Here is a 21,705-nt window from a genome sequence, read left to right on the forward strand (position 1 = left end):
ATGCAAGGGCCGTTGGAAAGCTTAAACTGTGTCCTCGTTAATCCGTCGTCATTTGGATGACTGTCTGCTTGGTGATGGCAACTCTTATTACCCGGAATGCTCTGCAATTTTCCCATGCCCCTCAGCGGTGCCGAATTATTCTCTAGATTGTTAGCTTTAAGTGTTTATCAGCTTTTTGTAGCATCGACGACGGCACCGTTAGTGCAGCTGTGTATTCCCAAGTTGCCTGTTTGGTGAAAGGAAAGCCGCTACAATAATGTCACTTTTATCTCTGCCGAGGACGACCAGGGTGCAAACAGACAGCATTACATTCGGATCTCCTGTGTTGAGCTGGACCTGCTTTGTCAAAGCAGGGTTTTAACAGAGAATGTCTGTGTTCAGGTGGACACTATGGAGATGATGCGTCACCCAGAAGAAACCACCAACATGAGGAGGCAGACTGTGGCATCTTACTTTCGTGTAGGTGTTCTCAAAAAAATGTACACATTTATTTATGTACAATAAATTAACTTCTTTAAACATGTACATTTTTAAATGTGTCTTTTGTTTTTAAGATTCTAGAAGGTATCTAATAATCTTGGGGAAAAAAAAAAAATCCATCCCGCAATCTGTCTTATTGTACTTCATGCACAATTGATGAACTTCGACGGTATCAATAGCAGCCAATAGCAAGATCAAAGAAAGACTAGAGACAGTTTGAAAGAATCTATAACCTCTCTGGCACTCAGGCAATCCAGATAAAATGAATCAAACTTATAATCATAGATGATAAATTAGCATCGTCTGTGATTCTACATCAAAAATGTACTTTATAAAATTTGCATTATGTTGTACCACTCAGGACTGGGATAAGTTCTAGTTTGAGAGAAAAAACTAGTTTGTTTGCTTTTGGACATTTTCCTCCAGTCCTTCAACACACAAAATTGAGAAAAATACATGACAACAGTGTGTATTGGTAATAGTAGTTAGGAAGTCCAASTGGCTTTTCAACCTRCAACTTAGAAGTTYTGCGYTCAGATATGACGTATTTAACAGATCAGAGTTCTGACATTGAACCAAATCAAAAGCATTACTGAACTAGAGCCTACGCCCCTTTAGTAGTAGCAAATAATAACCCAGTGGTGAATGATCAAGTGATTTGAACTGCAGGCATATTATGTGTGCCTCCTTCTCATACCTCTTTTCTGTGGTGATTAAATATTARCAGCTTTAAATAAACAATATATAACTTTGTTATGGATTTACACTGTACCAGATATGTTATGTAAAGCTAAACCAAGATGCTACACATTTTTGGGAYTTGTTAAAAAATTCTGTGGTRTRAAAGGGTCAAGTTAGAGACTCCACATCCACCGTAGATAATTCCAATGCAAATGCATCTATTCAAATGTTGCATTACTCTGTAATATTTGTTAATTAATCTCATACTACACTGGAGACACTCTGTCTACGCTGATGAAGATTCAATCATCTCGACTTGTAGAATTCTGAAAGTAGCTTYAAGTAAAAGGAGTTAGTAATAATTAGTAATTMATTTAACTTTAAGAYGCACAAAACAAAGCATTTCAGGTATATTCTATTTAMATTTCTTTCAAAAAGTGTAGCCTCTTCATGTACAAATTGACTGACTTTAAATGTGACTTTAAATATCACATTTAAAGCAAACGTAAAATCTTTAATTTGTGTTTTTAGCAAARAAATAATTAGATCCTACAAGTTCKAAACTTTTATACGCTCTGCATTCTTACTCCAAGTATTTTGTAATATTGCGAAGACCAGCATTAAAGTAGATAAAAAACATATATTTTTATAATGCAAAGAAATTAGTCAGATAATAAAAAGTATTTTTGTCCATTCTCTGAGAATTTAGAAAAAGTTAATAAATCACATATTGCTACAACTTTATATCAGGCTATGTGGAAAAAATTTTACCTTTTTTTTGTAAATAAAATTTGTTTTTACAGTACCCATAATCTCCTCCTCCCACTGTTTTCTCCACAGTACTCCCTGATGGACTTGCTCTCCAAGATGGTGATGGGTCAGCCGCACTTTGTGCGCTGCATCAAACCCAACGATGACAGGCAGGCGCTGCGCTTTTGCAAGGAGAGGGTGATGGTGCAACTGCGCTACACTGGGATCCTGGAGACGGTCAACATCCGCCGACAAGGCTTCTCCCACCGCATCCAGTTCGAGGAGTTTGTCAACAGGTTGTATCGGTGGCGATGAGATGGGGTTGCTGTTCTGCACCCTCTCCAGAGGGGACGCAGAGCTAGTTAGCGCCGCTCTGTATCACACAAAAACACGAGTTCTTTAATTAGATGGAAGTCCWAGTTGAGCCGAGCAAGAGGCTGAGTAATTGGCAGTCATTAGTGATGGAGCAGCACCTAATCTTTGGACTACTTTAACTGGGTGGATACTGTAGTCTGGGAAAATATGAAAAAATTCAAACAGGGTGGAACTGTAATTATAAGGGGAGATGCATTTTAATGGGTTTTCTTTTACTCTTCATAACGAGAGTTTGTTCTTGCACCAAATGACCTGGAAACGCTCGAACCTAGCCTCCCCGTCCCACTGGTATTATATCAGAACACAATTAAAACAAGCTTCATCATTAGGGGAACTTTATGTAAGGGTGCCTYTTTTTTTYCCCTTAAAAATGTGGAACATGATCCCACTTAMWTACACAATGCTTTCAACATGGCTTGAACTTGAACATCCTGAGTSATTTCAAGAAAAATAAAAAAACATATTTAGACGAGTCTGAGAGAAAACTCCTCATGTTTGATCAATGTTGCTTTGAAAAATTCATCCACTTCTAATGTGGAGGCTTTAAAATGATCTGAAATTTAATTAACTTGGGCTTTCGGCCAGTAGGAGAAAACTCTGAGATGACGGGTTAGTCTCACTGCTGAAAGGAAGCTTTAAAGTATTTGCTTAATTTCGGTGAGCTGAAACTTTGAGCGAGCTTGTGATGCTTTGCTTGCATGTCCTACTTTTGCTCCTCGTTTCAGAGTGATTACTGGAGGATCATGCATGACTTGACATGAAAACAGTTTTTTTTTTGTTGTTGTCTTTTTCACGTGTGATTCTGCCAACCAGAGAGAGTGTGCCGCCTCGGTTTTAACCTCGGCTTCTGAGTCGGCATCATCCCACCTGAGCCCGGCCGGGGTTGTGCAGACGGACCCGAATTGCTAAACTGCACCCCTAGTAAAAAACTGATTTAAATTTGCGCTCCCATATCAAAGGCTCGTCTGATGTTGCAGCGCTTTGTATTTACCATCAAAGAAATAACAGGTATCAACAGGAATTAGTATGAAAGGCTTTAGACCGAGGCAGGGAGGGGAGTTCAAAGAACTTTTTTCTTCTTGTTGTTCTTCTGTTTTTGACCAACTCCGTGGCGCTGGAGATGAACCAGGGGCTCTGGAGCCTTGATGTCCCTGTTCAAACACTCACAAGCACCCTGTTCTGTGCTGCTATTCTTTAAACTACAACAAGAGAACCTGAACTCAGACAATGTGAGCAATAAGCAGCAGCGGGACGRATGCTCGGTGATGGGTCTCAGATGGTTGCATTTTCAACAATCTTGCAACAATGTGCCTCTTTTTTGTCTGAACAGCTGATTTTCAAACTAATCACAGGTTTAAAGGCAAAGGCACATGGCTGACAAAATTAAAAGTGCTGTGGTTTTCAATTAAATAAAACAACTTTTCAGGAACAACTTTTCCTCTTTCCACAAAAATGTCTTTGGACAATTTTTTTWTTWTTTTTTTTAGATAATTTTGTTATTTTTGTTGTTTTGCTTTCATAAACMGCTTTCAAATGTTTTTATAGATCCTTTTTTATCATTAACATGTACTAATATACAGATTTCTCTGTACTTTTTGGCATCCCAGTGAAAAATGTGTGAAAATCTTTAGAATCAATTAACTTTTACTACAATAGATTACCATCACAGAGAAAAGTCTTAMTGTTAAAGAAATCAYATGTTGCCTATAATGTTACTCTGGGAAATTGTCTTTTTTTTGTTTTGTTCTTACAACCCCTACTAATTCCTATGAAACAAATTATTTGTTTTTTAAATCGATCAGCGTATTAAGGTACATTTAATTAGTAGTCTTTGATTTCCTGCTTCCTTGCAGGTAAATACGATGTGACATGAGGCACAAGATTACAAGACACTCTTCAAAATTGGAAAGACAATAAAACATGTCTTTGCAGTTAAGCGGATGTGTGCAGATCTTTGTCAATCAGGATGTGACYATAGGAAAATATCTGCTTGTCTGAATCTGTCTATATCTACAACTGAAGTATTAATTGAAAAAGTTTTAAACCCCTGGAACAATCTGCAGGCAGACCAAAGTTGTAGCCCCAGTCAAGGTGAACAGGAAGGAAAAGGAGTTAAAAATAACTTTCAAAGCTCATTGTTAGAGAACTGCAGGAAATATTTATTTAAAGCTTTTTAGGAAAATCTTTATTATGTGATTTAAAAAAAAATCTTGTGTCGGCATTTTCAGGTCATTTGCAGAAGTCAAAGGTTTCAGTTTTTGTAATTTTATCTTGTTTGTGTTTGTCTCACAGATATTACTACCTTGCATTTCGCGCCCACCAGATGCCCGAAACAAGCAGAGAAAACGCAGTCGCCATACTGGAACGGGCCAAACTGCAAGGCACGGTGTTAGGGAAGACAAAGGTAGCATGATTTCATTCTTTTAAAGTTTGGGTTTGTTTGTGTTTTATTATAAAAACAAAACTAAAAAAGAAAGAGAGCGTAGGTCAACTGAATGTCCTTTCAGGTGTTTCTGAAGTACTATCATGTGGAGCAGCTGAACCTGCTGCTGCGGGAGGTGATAGCCCGTGTGGTGGTGATGCAAGCTTACGCCAAAGGCTGGCTGGGAGCCCGCCGATACCGGAAAGTAAAGGAGAAAAGAAGCCGCGGCGCCGTCATCATCCAGTCAGGTGGAGTTCTGTTAACTTAAACAGGAAATAATCAAACATAAACCAAAAACACACAAATGAGTTCCCGTGTTTTGTCTTATTCTGCAACTCTGAAACAGTTGCAGTTTAGATGTTTAGACGTTTCCTCGTCTCTTTGTGGTTTGTTGTCTGTGAATTTTAGTGAGAGACATAGTTTGATAACCACAGGTTGACCCACGAGGGTTAAGAGCAATGCTTCACAGCAAACAATAAGGCCTCTGAGAGTTCAAAGGGAGCCGTTCTGTGGCCACCTGGTTTAGCCGTGTTTTGAAGTGGGATCTTGTGTAGTATCTGCAGTCTGTTTTGTTTCACAGAGGTAGGTCAGGGATCTCGCTCACACACATTGTTTTCTCCCTCTTCTTCTAGCCTGGAGGGGCTACGTTGCACGGCAGAATCTGAAGCAGATAAGAAAGGAGCGGGAACAAGCTGCAGTCCGCATACAGTCAGGTACGAAATGTTTATTTTGCTAAGAACTGCGTCGCGTAGCAATGCGCAACATCTGGACCGTCTTGTGTAATTCTGTATGGGAGAAATGTTTCAAAAAGAGCATAGACAAAGGTCTACAAACCTTGCATCCTTGTGGGACACCTTTTTGATCTCCCCGAGTAGCCCGCAAAATAGTAATTATTAATTAATAATGCATAGAGAGACGCTTTTGAAAGTTTGGGCAGCATTTGGTCCCCATGTTTCTGAAGAACTGTGCATACTGAGATCCGTCTTTCCTTTCATCTCATTCCCAGTAAAGGCAAGAGAGGGGCTTATCCCTTCTGTTTCCTCACGACTTCCTCTCTCAAATTCCTGGCCTATTACACAGCTCTCACATACCAGAAACAAGATGCCTTTTTATACTGTCAACCTTTTCATCTGAAATGTAAATTAATTCTTACTCAGTGTGCCTTGACGAAGATCAAAGTGGGCACATTAACCTTCCCAGCCCCAGCCCCCCGATCCTCTGAGCCTCTCAGTGGAGGACAAGAGAGGGTGCCAAAAGGGGCTGGAGAGAGGAGGGCAGGGGGAGGAGATCTGGCATTGTTTCCTCTGGCTCTCTTAAGGGCTGCCCTCATCTGCCACATGGAGCTTCTCAGTCGCCTGCACACCTTGTGTAAATGTGCTCCATTAAGCCCTTGTAAATAAAGCTGCTGAATGGGTAAACATGGTTTTGGTGTGAGGAAAGCCTCTCTGTCGCAACTGCCTTTCTTTTCAGACAAGGGTGTTTGTGTGTGGCCGCCGGGGGTTCACGGGATGGTGGGGTGTGGGGGGTGTGGATGGGGGTTGGGGGGGACCTGAACCTGACACAAGTGGGGCCTCAGCCCCCACTGCCCCCCCCACCACTCCTCCCGGCACAGCACTCCAGCACATTCACATTGTGTGTTCTCCGCAGCTTATAGCCTTTGAGGTGGGCTGCATTTGCATCTTGAAAATAAACAGATGCCTTTCAAATGTATGAGCCTGGTGGCTTCTCAGATCTCAGCAGGACCCGAGGGACGTGCTCACCATCGATCAGATTAGGCCATGCAAAGGAGAACCATTGCTCAATAATGTACTTGAGCATTCTTTCCCTGTGCATATAATTTTGGCAGAAAAGCACAAAGCGGGCCGAGGGACTAACCCGGCATGCTTCTTTCACCCTCCGTCAGAGTCTTAATACGTCTCAATAATCACACAAGCTCAGCTTCAATGAGTGCTGAATTTATTTCTTTATACATATATTTAAATATTTAGATATATGAACCCCACTGAAAACCTCATGGTTGTTCCACCAAACATTGATTTCTGAACTCTTCCTGAGTTAAAACATTGGTATTGTTGTTTCTAAATGAATATGAACTTATTTTCTTTGCATTATTTGAGGTCTGAGAGCTCAGTATCATTATCGTTATTAAGGCAGTTTTTCATTTTCTGCAAATACTAAATTTATGCTTGGATGTTTGGAGACATGTCAGTAGTTCATAGAATAAAAGAACAATGTTCATTTTACTCAAACATATAAAATCAGAGAAGCTGATCATTTTAAGTGCTCTCTTAATTTTTTCCAAATCTGTATATATATTAGACTCATTCAATAACTAAATCATTTGGAAAATCCTTTTGTTTCATAATTATATTAAAGACTAAAGTTTTCAAATCTGTATTTCTGTTCATTATGATGATTTTTGAACTTGCAGCCAATAAAAACACAACATCAATTAACATATTATCTTCAGCTAATTAAATGCCAGCCTTTAATACCTATTTAAAGGTATTAAATAGGTAGTGACCAGTCAGGTCAAAGTTCTTCAGCTTAATAAATAACAAGAAAACTAACTTTTATAAATGGACAAGTAGAATTAAAAGAAAAATCTAAATTTCCCAAAGGTATATTAATCAAGACTAGTATAAAAGATTTGGATCATGACTCTACATTGTATTGTGCACCGTGGATAGAAGACAAAACCACAGAGTTCATCTCATGGTGTCATCCTGTGCAGTTTACAGGGGCCATCGAGTCCGTCATGTCCACGAATCTCCAGGGCAACGATGTCACAAAGAGGCCGGAGGAAAGACCACCAAAGAAGAGCACACAAGGTGAGATTAGGTTTTATAGTCACTGAGTGTTTCGGTCATTTCCTTTTTTGATTTAATGTGCAAAAGAAGTTCTCTGAAGTAGCCATTTTACTGGGCTGATTTGCTTAGGGTTTCTGTGTTTAACCTCCCCACAACATGATTGCTGTCATTACTTCAATAATCTGTATTTGTGCTATACTTAAATAAATCTAATTTCATCAACTCATTGTGTTAAACCATGTTTGTTTCTGTGACGAAGCCACTGAATAAGTAATTGTGGAAATCCAGTAACAGAGCTATTCATGCTAACTTATTAACTCAACCATAGTAACTCTATAATTATACTCCATATCAATATAAGGAATTTCTTGGTCAGAAAAAATTATTAGCCACATAAGTACCATCCATTTATGGTCGCTATACCAGTAATATATTTGGTGATACTTGTTTATGGCGTCAAATTAATGCCGAAACTCGATAGGAGAAATATGCCATCCTGATTTAAAAAATGTTTTATGAGAGCATGTAATAAGATGTTCTGGCAAAGCCTTCCAAAGCGGTGCTATTGTTATTGGTATTAATATTATTGATCGATATTACATTGCCAAAAAGTAAGCTGTCAACAATCCCATGTTGTTGGGATGGAAACGATGAATTTCACGTTTCCATTCATCTGGATAGACTAATTGCTACTCACCCAAAGTAAAAAGACATTGTTCAAGTAAAGTATTCATTCATATAGTTCAAGTCATTGCGATTTTTACCAACATTATGGCATCTCTCATCTTTTATTGATATTGCACAATTTGTGCGTGCTCTTTCTGCTTCCTGTTAAAATGGAGCGATTTCTCTCAACTGTCACCCAATGCTTGCTTAGCTAGACGCAATTGGCTCAACTTACTTGGATGAACAACTTTTTACTTATATGGATTAAAAGATAAAGCAAATTTGACTTTTCTGGTACGTATATGTTTGGGCTGTAATTGAGTCTGAATGTGACCATGTGGCTTGACTGGATTGAATGAACTGGATTCATCTGATTTAGATTCAAACCAATTGGAGTTTATGGTGCTGCATATGAATTAGACCTTGTTTGTCTTGTAAAGTGCCTTGAGATTACGTTACATAAATAAAGCTGAGCTCGATTTGAACTGAGTTTAAAGTCCTGCATCCTAAACCTGTCATTCATTTTCAACACTCCTGGAAGGGCTACTTTTACCGTGTAGCGTGTTGCCGTTTCACCCCAGAGAAGAAAGCTCCTCCTCGTGCGCTGCCTTTCACCGTTTTATAAATGTAATAAATAACTTTCCACCAAGATAGCACACTTGTCTGACCACAAATAGGGCTGGGCGCTGCACTGGTCTCCAGATGTACGAGCTGGGGGCTTTGTGTTTATTCAGCACATGGGCAGGCCAGTCATTAAGAAAGTATGCGTGAGGCATGAGAGCAGCCACTGACTGAACAGCGTCAAATAGACGATAGACTTTGAGCTCTGGGTTTTATCAATTATCACAAATCCCCCGGAAATGTTTCCTACAGTAGCTTTCCATTAAATATGCTATAATACATCAAATGCTAAACTAATTCACAACAGCAAAAAAGCCTCGTTCAAATGTTTGAATTTTGTGGTCAACATTCATCTCCAGATTTCAGCTCCAAAATACTAGATTTACACATCTGAAAATGTTGTGCTTGTTATATACTCGAACTGAGCCGTGCCTCATTGGGGATTTTCCTCTCCATGTTTACAATCATATTCCTCGGTGAGAAAAACTTCAAACCTCCACTTAACAATTCTGTTTAATCAGTGTTGGAATCTCTCCATATATATTTATTTTGACATGATCTGGCCCATTTTTTCTTCCTGTAAGATCTATATTCTCACCTACATGCTGTTCTTCTCCCTTTTGATTCCCCTCTCCTCCGCCAGGCTTCAGCTCGGTGTTTTGCATCCAAACAGCATCACCAGGCTCCAAACTGGAGGAGATCTCATTCCTCCAGACTCGGAGCATGGCTGCTGCTGACATGTTTTGTTGTGTGCGCACACGTGGGCTCTTCTGTGTTTGTTTTTGTGAATAATGCAGCACAAGTGATCGTGCTCAGACAGACGTTCCCAGATATTCCCATTCATATTCTGCAAATTGCATAACATGTATAAAAACATAAAATCAAGATCTTTTCACGATTTCCTGATGGTGTTACAGAAAGAAACGTACTGCAGAGAATTTAAGAGTTGGGGTACTCTGTGTCTTTCTAAAATAATTTACCTGAAAGGTAATAAATAAATAAAAACCACACTCGGGTAAAGTAATTTGAGCTTAAGTGTTGATAGAAAATGAACAAATCTGGACTTTTTAATAGCGTTCCAAACCCTGGATGTCCACAGACATCTTGTCCATTTAGCTACGTAAGGTTGACCAGTTTGGGGGAATTTTTCTGCCCTGAAATCCAACTGAACATGTGTGCTCTTGGATTATGGCAGAAAAATCCCCCCATAGAGGATTTGGTGATGTAATGCACTGTACTTTATATTATCCTGTTAATATCATCTTGCTAGATTAACAGTGTTACTATAAAAATAGAACAACTAAAATGAATATCAAAGTTTCCTTAGAAACTTGCACTAAATTCAGTTTTTGTTTATTCTACACTTTATAGTTTTCCACTTCTATGCAAGTAAAGTAAAAAACTAATCTTTAGAAATAACCTGCTGCTGACACTGTCTTTAAGTGTATCTTGTTACTTGTGATCCGTTTCTCAATCTTTAACTTGGATTGAGAAACGGATCAATAAATCATCACCTGTCTGCTCTAGATCTGTGGTGTAAACTTCAACATCGAAATAGTAAGGTAATATAATATAGACAGCATTATTAGGACAATATTAATCAGTGTTTTGCATTATTTTATATGCAGCAAAAATAATTTTGCTGTTTTGAATAAAATCAGTTTGACCATGTTATGATATTTCTATAAAACTGTGTGCTAATATTGGGAAACTGTGTTTTTTTTTTTTTACTTAAAATTGTCATTTTGTAACAATTCTAACTAAAATTGAATGTTTTACCAATATTACATTACAAACATTAAACTTTAACTTAGACATCTGAGCCAAAGCATAGAATAACAATGTTTAGAATGGACCGTATGATTTGGCAAAATGCCTAAATGCTCTAATCATCCATCATCTAACAAACTTTTAGCTCCCACACCCGGTGCAGCTACATAATATCTATTGTTATTTAGTTTTTAACTGATAAATGTTGACTTCTACAGGTGCAGCCCAAAGACCAAAGAGGCTCATCCAGATGACTTACATGAAGGAAATGTAAGTCACAGAACATCAATAAGCATTTTGTTTCCCTTTAAAAAAAAACAAAAAAGGCTTCTTGTCTACAAAGCAGCTTTAACCCAGATTATTCTTTGGGAAATTTTTCGAGTCCTTGAGACAAAAGAGTTCTCTTGCTCCAACCTCCGTCTCAGCGGAGAAGACAGGGTGGTACAGGAACGGGGAGAATCAAAAGGCTGGAAATTCACGGCTGAGAATAAATGCTCGCTCTTCCCCCGAGGTGATTTGTCTTTGCGCTCCTCTTTCTACAGATGTTAGACCCCTTTTTTAGTAAAGACCTGAGGTTCTTTGGTAGCACTTTGATATCCTGCTCGGATTCAATATGTGAAATAGAAGAGCCACTCCGTGACTTGGAGCACATCGCAGGCTTTGAAGTCTGATCCAATTTTTGCTGCTCACCATTTGATGTTGAAAGGATGAAATGAGGAAAATGTACAGTTTTTGCCAGTAACTCTGCTGAGCATATGTAAGATTAAAAAAAGCAAAATCCTTTGGAGGATGTACTTAGAAATGTTAAGCAGATTAATACTTTCCTATAGCTCTTTTATTCAAAGATAAAATTAAATATGAGAGGAAGTCTGTATGTGCTGTTTTTCCCCCCCTCACAATTAAGTCAGTGTGCTGCTTGTTTGCTAGGAGGTAGGACCAGTAAAAAGGGGGATATGCAATTGCATTAGCATTTGATTAACATTGCAAAGCACATTAATGGGCCTCAGTTATATGAGTGCCAAATTGTAAATTGTAAATAAATGAATGCAGCATCTACATGACTAATTTGAAGAAGAAAAAAAAAAMCCCAACACATTAGAAGGCTTGTTTTAACTTGTATGTATTCGTGTGGTGCTTTCATTGACATTGCTCTTCTGGGTGTKTTTACGCCTCCTCTTTCAAGSTTGGCCCTGACAGCCAAGACAGACAAGTGAAAGACATCAAGAGAGACAAAAGCAGAGGAGAAGACGGTGTAACGAAGCCTTGCAGGGAGACAGTCAGGCTGCAAGACGTGCAGTGTAAACAAGGTAAGCCCGCGCGCAGAGCTGGTGGGTGCAGGTAATTACACAAAGAGACAGTAGAAATCCCGCTTTAATGGATAAAGTGCCATTTTTAATATGGGAGCCCTTTCAACCTTTTCATCCTATCCAACTCCCCCTCCGCCCCGCCCCCCCACTGCCATTTTTGTTGACAGCAGAAAAAAAGAGAGACCTGCTTTTATGAGTGATAATTTCTGCKGTATTTTAATAACCAGGGTCAGCTCATCACCAGTTTCTTGTGGGAAGTGGAAGGGGTTTGGGGGGGGGCTTTGAAAGTGGCACGAGAACTTCAAAAGCTTTGATTTTCCCACGTGGCGGGCTCTTCGCTTTGGATCTCATCAGCGACTCTAATAGACCTGCACAGTGACGGTGACAAGAAAATACACAAACCCTGATTTGTTGAACATATGTTTGGTTTGCTTTTTGCCCCAGGCRATGAATTACATTAATTCCTGCTGCCTGGAAGGCTGAGTGGGTGGCTGCGCGGGGGGCCTCCGATTACGGCCGTCGCCCAGCCCACCACTGTATGGGCAGCCTCGGTAATGGGGCCCGGCTCTTCATTAAGGCTGTTAGAGGGGTACGGAGTGAGAGGGCCGAGGTGGAACAGCGTTTAGCGGTGCAGCTGAGAGATTACGGGGATTAGACATGATAATGTAACACAGACAGGGCTCTCCAGCGGGCCCAGGATTAGTGTCAGCGCGCCGCAGCAGGTCTGGGTTAGATATCGGCTAATTCGGTAATGCTGCGTACAGGTGACCCCCGCTCACAGGCTTCATGGCTGCTCAAGAAGGCGGCGTTTGATGAATGTATGGAGTCAGAGTGATTATGGAGAGAAAACACGGCTTTTCGCTGAAATGTGTCTTTGGCCCTGGAGCCTTCTGTCAGAAGACGCACGTTTCTGAAGAAACAGCTTAATTGCACCTCTTGTTTTTCTTCTTTCCCTTTTTAAATTTGAAACTCAGGAGGATGGTGCGGGATGTTTATTTTCACACTTAAAAGCCACATATCTATTCTATGACTTGTTCAACGCTCTAGTGACTGAATAATTTTAGTAGACATCCACTAATGAAATATTTTAGGCTTATTTTCGATGCCCAGCTTTTGTAAAGTTTTAACCTGGACATACAGATTTTAGGCATTAATAAAAACTTTCATTTACATCACTTAAACAACCTCCTGGGCTTCCTGCCCTTTGCAGTCATCATTTATTTGCACGAGTAGCAGAGGCGACGTCACACTGTGTGAGAGGGCAGTTGGTGTAAAACGTTCTTTTAATTCTTTAACACACTAGCAGTTAGCACCATACATTTAATTACGTTCTGTGACAAAGTGACATCCTAAAGCAGAAAGCTGCTTTTTAAATAAACTGCAAAATGAGGGAGGAAATGACCAACAATTCATTTTATTTAGTTACATTTTGTTATGTGCTTCACACAACCAACATGTTTTTATTGCTAGTCTGTGATTGTTTTGCATCATTAACTTAACCATTCCTCCTTCTGAGCAAATCGCATGGTGACAAGGGACAGAAAACTGCACTAAATTTACTCATCTGATATATAAAAGGAAAATATATGATAGCAGCCAGAATAAGTAGCCAACATCTCAGTAAATGACATGACTGTCTACACATTTATTATGTGGTTGTATCTGCAGAAAAATCTGTAGGGTTGACAAAAATGAGTAAAATCTACCTTATTAATGCAAATTAGTGTTTTCTGTCAATTTTTTTGTGAATTCACAGATCCAATTCTCCCTGCATCTCCTGCAGCCGATTAAGATTAAGAATTACTCATGCTTTCCCATCAGCCTTTAAAAGTCTCCAATAACACCAGAAAAATTGTCATTGGTTATTTTTTAAAACAAGGCATGTCTGATTGCAACTGGGCCAAACTGTGAACAGCCATTATTCCTCCGTAGAAAGCACAGTTTAAGTTTAAATAGTTTCTTGCATCTATTGGGCTTTCTCTAACTTTATGTTAGAAAAAAATCTGGGTTTGAGTCATCGTCCTGCAGTAGCAACTTCTGCAGTGAAGAGAGTTACTGGGACCTTTTCAAGGTATAGTGCATTTACTTATCTGAAAATAATCCGATTTTTTTTTTTTTACCAGTTGGTCACCAGTTTGGTGTATCTACTAAAGGGGTCAGAGGTCAACAAATGTGGGTGTTTGGGTAGTGTTTGAAAAAATAAACTAAAAAACCAAAATGGTTCTGGTAAAGCATATTTATGCTACAAATGCTCCTCAACCAAGAGCTTTAATGTGAGTCTCTTCTGCTGTTCATTTGTTGGTCATTAAGTAATTTACACCTGGGTCACATTTAAAACAAGTAAAGGACTTATGAGGGTGTATATATTTGCTATGTTTTTCCCCCCTAAAATAAAGCTAAAATAATGCAAAATAAAATGAAAATTCTTCTCAAACTAAATAAGAATGTTACGTTCCAATCACGCCAACCAAAATCAAAATGTTTAAGTAACTTCTCTGGATAAAACGTTTATTCAAAGAGACAGATTAAAGAAGATTGATTGCTTCATTTAATAAAAGACTTTGAAAGCTAAACTCCTTTAGGCTTCAAGTTACAAAGGCCGTGTGGTAAAGGCTGATATTTTGTGATCTTGTAACCCCTCCTGATTTATCTTGGGGGGGTTTGAGGTTTCAGTTCAGACCTAATGGGATACTTCTCTCCCATTGTCATCCTCCAAACGTTTTCCACTACGTCGACCACTATTACCGTTCTTTTTGTTATAAAGCAATAAGAATTTAAGGCATGGAAAACATTTTTGCCTGTTCCGATTTATTTAAATCTCCGGACTTCTTCAACTAACTCTATTTTTTGCGTGAAGGGTGCGCAGATTTCGAGGCATTCACTGTCGCCCCTTTTACCGCCTCGTTTACATTCTGAGGTCTGCTTGTGGCGTCTTCAGGAAACCCCATTTGAATATGTTGAGGGAGGCCACGGTGGCTCAGGCACCCGGGGCACGCTTTGATCCCCGCAGATCTGAGAGGCCTCTGAGCGAGTCGTGGAAGCCTTGCCCCTGCCAGATGTTTGGAGAGCAGGGCTCCTTCCTGCGTCTCATCCTGCTGTCGCCTCTGGTGATCGCGTCGGGCTGCAGCTCGACCCGCACTGTTTCGGGACACCAGTGGAGAGAAACAGAAAATTAGCCGTGGAAATCGAATTACTCCACCCCTCCAGACACGTGCACTCGCACACACTCTGCAAGCCGCCTCCATGATGGTAAAACTCAGAGGGGGTTGAGGGAGGGGGCGTGACCTGACGGACGTCGGGTCGTTTCCGTGTGATCCAACTAAGCTGGGTTAGATTTGTTTCTTTTAAACCTGACACCAAGCTAATCAGGCGCTCCCACTTTTTTTTTTAGATAAATGCTCACACTTCTGTATTTTATGGTAGAAAAACAGCATTAAAGCACTTTGTACTCCAGGCAACACTAACCTTTGATTTCCCGTGTTTTGTCGGTAAAAACGCCACACATACAGCATGTTGTCATGTAAGCCGCACATATGAGACGACGCCTTCCTTCGTCACCTGTCAGCCGCCTGAATATTAACACAGCACGTTGGGAAAATGAGTCACAGAGGCGTGCGGAGAAAGAAAGCTTTCTGCTAGCAAGTGGCAGATATGATCAGAGTGCTGCTTATGCTGCTCAGCGTGGTAAACAGGATGGTGCCGAGGATCAGTCAGAGCTGACTTTATGATTTATGAAAGCCAAGCTACTTATGTTAACAGGCTTTCTGCAGATTATAGTTGTGGTAAACATTCGTGTCAAGAGAGAGGCAGATAAAGTGGAGCCACAACACAGAGCCCAATTACTTCTGTGCCTTGGAAAGTGGTTAACCTGGTTGTTCAACAAAGAAGGAGAGGAATACGTCGGAAGTTCGACTTTTGGAGTTATTCTTATGTCCCCCCCTCTGTGTATTACACGGTTCAAGTCAATAAGAATTGATTTTGTGTGTCGCCCTGAGCTCTTTCTGCGCTTCAGAGCTGCAGCTTTTACCCACACCGAGGTCACACTCAAAACCACATCTTGTTTTCCTTCCCTCCCTCAGCTTCCCACATGTCGTCCCACAAGGGTAACAGCCACCAGGTGCTGCTCCACAAACTTCCACCACTTCCAAATCAGCAGCAGCAGCAGCATCACTGTATCAACACGCATCTGTCAGACAAATGATCCACCCTCTCCGTGTTCTCTAGACAAATACTCTCCCACCCTCTTGCTGTCTCTCAGCCTTTTGATTCATCTAACTGTCTCTGCGTATCACCGCGTCTCTGCCGGATGCCTTGAGTTTTAGGCAAATTACAGGCTCGACGTAGCGGCAGCGGAGATTTGGAGGGGATAGGAAAGACTCAACTTAACGGAAGGAGTTGCCTCTGTCTGACGCTACCTACGTAATCCTCTTAATGTCAGTGGGAGTAGTTAACAGGATGTACTTCCAAACTACTCATCATCACAATTCCAGCAGAATAATCTCCCCAGACGTAAAAGCAAGGTGCAAAAATTATGCTCTTGACGCTGTTTAATTTTTCCTCATGATTTAGTGTACGGTGCTTAGCTAACATATTCAAAAACCTTGAACTTTTCCATATTTTGTTACAATCGCAAACTTCAAGAGAGTACTGTTCAAGTCCATCATGCAGAAATGGAACGAGAATGGCAGAACCGCAAACCTGCCGAGACATGTTAGTTCGACAGCCAAGTATCCCGTGGAATCTGGGAGAGTTGCAGAGATCCGAAGCTGAGGTGGACAAATATGTTCACACACAGCTATTAGTCAGACTAAAATGTGATTTTTTTCTTTTTGTTTGTTTCTTTCTTCGCCTATGTCTAAAACTCTATCACAATTCCAGCAGAATAATCTCCCCAGACGTAAAAGCAAGGTGCAAAAATTATGCTCTTGACGCTGTTTAATTTTTCCTCATAATTTAGTGTATGGCGCTTAGCTAACATATTAAAAAACCTTGAACTTTTCCATATTTTGTTACAATCGCAAACTTCAAGAGAGCACTGTTCAAGTCCATCATCACACATCATCAGGGTGAAACATGGTGGTGGTGGCATCAGGCTGTGGGAATGTCTTGTTTTGGTTTTTTTGTCAGCTTGGACTGGGAAGCTGGTGAGAAGATGAATGAAGCTAAATGCAATTCTGAATGAGAACATGTGACCACCAGAAGTATTGAACCAAGGGGTGATTGATTGTGGGTTAACATAACACCAGCACACTTTTTTAGATTTTTATTTAATAAATAAGAATATGCAAACATTCAATTACTTCTTCTGTATAGTGAAATAGCTATTTTGTGTTGGTCTAGCATGTAAGATCCTAATAAAATACTCCAGAGCTCGAGGTTGCAACGTGACAAAATGTGAAAAACTTAAACACCTATGCATCTGTTTGCAATGCATTATACTAAGTTCTTATCCAAACCAAAAACCTGTTAGTTTTTCTTATATATTTGTAGCTGCAACGTTAATAACTGGATATTCATCCAGTTCGGAGACAAAAACAAATGACCTTAGTCTCCATAAATTAACAGTTTTATTTCTCGTTTTACTTGTTCATGTCTCCTCATTCTGTGGCACAGAATCTTATTTCACAGATTCTGTGCCACAGTTATAAATTGCTTCTGTTAAAAAATCGGACAAATGATCCACTTCAGCAAAGTTCAAAACATTTTTCCTGAAGTCCAAGTTCCAAAAAAAAAAAAAAATCCCCTGTCAAGCTAGATGATTGATTTCGGTGTGAAAAATTGCTTGTAAGTAACAACATCCTCTGCTTGCGTTAGTGAAAACAGATGCAGGAAGTGCCCTCTTTCGGCAATATCTGCTACATTTGATCAGCTTGTCCTCTAATTTAAAGCACATGAGTCGGTGCTTAAGGAGCAACGTGCAAAATGACAAAATCCTTCCTCGAGAAGTTCTGGAAATCCTCTTCAGGTTCTGATATCTGTGCAGACTGCCGTCTGCATTTGTGTCTGGCTGAGGTAAAGAGAGGGGTCTGGGTTGCACATGCTTCATTTAGACATCAAAGGCCTTTGCTGATGATTTTTCCTTATAAACCATGCCTTTTGGTGCCTCTGCTCTCTCCATCTGAATAAACAAAGCCCAAATGGGTTGTCTGGGAATAGTCAGGTGATTGCAGCACGTGATATTTGAAGTAAATCGATATATCTCTAATTTATTCCACTAAAAAATCCCTTTCAGCGTCTCTTTTATGTTGTTTCTGAGAAACATTCTGGTTTTTCAAGAGATTTCAAAGTGGTATTTGGAGATGTAACAGAGCTCATCTGCTGCTCTTTGAAAATGAAAGCGGCACCTATCACAAAAATAATCTCAGCCCCGTTTTTTATCTCAAGGAGCAAACATGTAGAATATGTAAGTCTCTCACTGCGAGGAGCAAACTCTGCTTGGCTTTCTTTTGATATGGAGAAATCAATACTGCATGAAATGCTCTGCCTCTGTATTCCCAGCTGACTATTATTCCTTCCCACCCAAAACAGCAGATATTACCCACCATCATTTAGCAAACCCCCGACGCAAGCCACCGCCTGACCCCTTCCTTTCTCCGCCTGCCAATGTCCAAGCGGGACTCCGATGCCAGAGGCCTGTTGGCAGCCTCCCGGCCTGAAATATATCTGCAGGAGCAGCATTCCTCTGGGGCTGGCCTGGATCAAATGGCAGCGATTTCCCAAACAGAGGCAGAGAGATGGGAGGCTTGACCCGTCCTCTGATCTGCAGCGCGCTCTAATCGCTGCAGGTCAGAGCGGATAAATTGTGATAAATTGTGAAGAGCGGAACTTCGGACCTGATTGGCAGAAGGAGATCCAGTAGAGGAACATATTTTTATTAAATCATCTAATGGTGTTTTTTTTTTTTTTAAGTATTTTTCCGCTGTGGTATGAATTACGGTACTTTTCTACATAAATGGCTGCAAATCTATCCAGAGAACCTGGAGAAAATGCACATTTTAAATATGCTCATTTAAAAAGCACAGAAGCAATTGGAATCAGTTGTCGTCAGGCTAATTTGTCTTTCAGAAACTGATGTAAAATGTTACTTAGAATGGGGAATGTACTGTATATTAAAGGCCCTGGAAAGATTCCAGATTTCACCATTAGGCTCCTATCATCTGTGCTTCCAGTCAAACTGATGGTTTAACAAGAACAAGAAAGAAAATAAAAGATATACCAACAAACAGACTGAAGCTTAACCCAACAAAACCATAAATCTGTATTTACAGCCTTCCCCCATCAGCAGTTTGTCCAGACGTTGCGCGTTCACCTTCACTTTCACCTAATTTTCAGTGGTGCCCTTATGCCAATATGTTTTTCAGTCCTCTGTTTGACACTGGTGTTGGATTTCAGTGTCAGATATTAGATCTAGCACTGTATTATTTTTATTTTCAAACCTATAAGCGCCATGAAATCCAGTCGGCCATGGTAGCTGGAGAAAAAAATGAATCTCCAAGCTTAGATGTAGGTCTGATGCATTTCCAACGGAGAAGCCTCTGTTTCATTGTGGGAGGTTTGCTGCACCACAACCATGACTCAGATTAAGTATCAGTGACATTGGCGGATAATGACTTTGTATTTGTTAGCCAGTATAAAACCAACTCCATCAGCATGGTCACCTTTGAGGCATCGAAGGGACTCGAGGCGCCCAGACCTCCATTAAATCCAGGTCAGCCATGTTCAGGAAGCTTTAGACCTGCTAATATGGAACTGAACATTAGACCATAAAAACTGCAAAAATGATGAGGTAAACAGCAGGTTTGACTGTTGCTAGCAATAACATTCACATTATTGACTGGGAAATATTTAGTTGCACAAACATTTTATCTTAACAACATGCTGAGAGCCACTGAGCTCCTGAGACGGACGCGTGTCCAGGTGTTGGATTTCATAATGAAAATGTCAGAGCCTGAATTTAATTATTATAATATTATAATATTTATAATATTTATTTTAACCAGTTCTTATTGTACCATAAAAAGATCAAAAACTGATTTATTTTTAAATTAGATTTAAATAATCAGAGTCTTGCAAAAGTATTCACACCCCTCTGACTTTCACATTTGTGGCTTATTACAATAACAAACATTAAAGTGTTTTATTGGCATTTTATAAGACAGACCACCACAATGTGTCATGTAATTGCTAAACAGAAGGGGAACAATGCATGGTTTTGTATGCAGCCCCTTTTACACAGATACCACCAAATAAAATCCACTGCAACCATCTACCTACTCATGTTGCCTGTATAGCTTGTGCTTGTGAATAATTGTAGCTAATTTGTGAGTTTGCTAGAGAAGATTAAATAAGTTTTTGGTTGTAGCATGACTAAATGTGAAAAAGTTGAGGTGTGTGAATACTTTGGCAAGTCACAGAAGGTGCTATTGATGCAACCCAATGCATTTTTAAGAGGAATAAACCCCTTTCCACCCCCAAAGCATTTTTTTCATTGCATTTATGAAAATTCTTTAAGTATCCTCAAATACTCGTGGGTAACAAGGATTCACACAGTGGGCAGTTAGCGCCTCCAAGGCACGGATAGATAAGATTCACGGTAGAAGTTAGCCAATATCTCAGAACTGACAGGAACTTTTGCTAAGTGTGACTTTAGTAAACTCGTGCAGGTTTGAATAACATCAAGAAAGCCGAGGGAGGATTGGAGGGGTGGAGGGGGACGCTGCTCTTTGATGTGCAGGATTGAGATGTGATGAGGTCTGTTCAAAGTGAGCACAAAGTAGTGTTAAGATGGAAAGAGCAAATGCTGCTTTAGTCAAGGTAGACATGGTGAGTTGGAAGGAGATGATGAAGAAACGTCGTGTCTCCACCAAAACCAAAAGGAGATGAAACGTTATCGGGCATTAAATATAGATGCTGTCTCGTGTCTCGGATTTTTTAATGTGTGGATTTTTTTTAAAATCAAAGTTGGGCGAGGGTGGAAAGCCATCATCCATCCATCAGTGCATCCAACCATCTATCTATATTAAATTCCTGTTTTAGCATGAGGGCAGCGCATAGGATGCTGGTTGCTTGTCTCCGATGGCCAACATGTGACACTCTAGGTGAATTTTGGACATGTGTTTAAATGTGTATACCAGGGCTCCCTATGGCAAATAGTTAATTACAGAAACTCATTTTGAGTACGACTTTCAGCTCTTTATTTGTACATTTAATCTTCGGCTTCTGGACTAAAAGATTAAAGCCTGACAACTCTCAGCAAGCCTCATTAAATCCATTGACTTGCACTGCAATTACAGGACATCATTGTTAACCTCGTTACTGAGAGAAATGGTGAGCGTGTTAAAAATAGATTACTTTTTATCAGTATGCTCAATTAAATAAAAAAAAAAATGCTTTTATTGAAAGCATTATTGGCTTAATAATGTAATGGAGATGAGGATGGTGTGTTCAGGGTGACATGCAGACTCAGTTTCTGGTTAAATAGTTCTTGGTTAAATGAAAATAGGTTTTAAATCTAAATCTACCGTATAAACTATCTGTAGCTTAACTGAAGCCCCGAACATTAAAATGCAGCATCAACTGGTGAGAACATCTTCATGGCTTTCTTTCAACAAATCCTGTCACGACTTCAGAAAAGACCAGATTTGTAGATCAGACCTATAGACGTCTTATTGACCGAGCTTCCCACCTGAGCTGCAGCTCCTCCAGAGTTAGTCAGTTTATGTGGGCTGCCACGCTCTTTCCATTTTGATGTAATGATTGATTACATGGAGCTCTCCCTTCCTTGGTCTTTGTGATGCTTTTCGTTCGCCAATGTTCTCTAGCA

General features: G+C 40.0%; 1 protein-coding gene across 3 annotated transcripts in view; it reads left to right on the plus strand.

The window, feature by feature from the left end:
- myo3b (myosin IIIB) overlaps positions 1-21,705 on the plus strand; it is a 73,733-nt gene that overhangs the window by 39,996 nt on the left and 12,032 nt on the right. For all 3 annotated transcript variants that reach the window (XM_008399596.2, XM_008399614.2, XM_008399605.2), the window contains 8 exons: positions 382-459; positions 2,002-2,207; positions 4,579-4,690; positions 4,794-4,956; positions 5,341-5,421; positions 7,443-7,539; positions 10,794-10,845; positions 11,759-11,882. In XM_008399596.2, the coding sequence (XP_008397818.1) occupies positions 382-459; positions 2,002-2,207; positions 4,579-4,690; positions 4,794-4,956; positions 5,341-5,421; positions 7,443-7,539; positions 10,794-10,845; positions 11,759-11,882 (913 nt within the window). The remainder of the gene's footprint in view (positions 1-381; positions 460-2,001; positions 2,208-4,578; positions 4,691-4,793; positions 4,957-5,340; positions 5,422-7,442; positions 7,540-10,793; positions 10,846-11,758; positions 11,883-21,705) is intronic.

The sequence above is a fragment of the Poecilia reticulata genome, linkage group LG2 (assembly GCF_000633615.1).
Source record: "Poecilia reticulata strain Guanapo linkage group LG2, Guppy_female_1.0+MT, whole genome shotgun sequence".
NCBI lineage: Eukaryota > Metazoa > Chordata > Actinopteri > Cyprinodontiformes > Poeciliidae > Poecilia > Poecilia reticulata.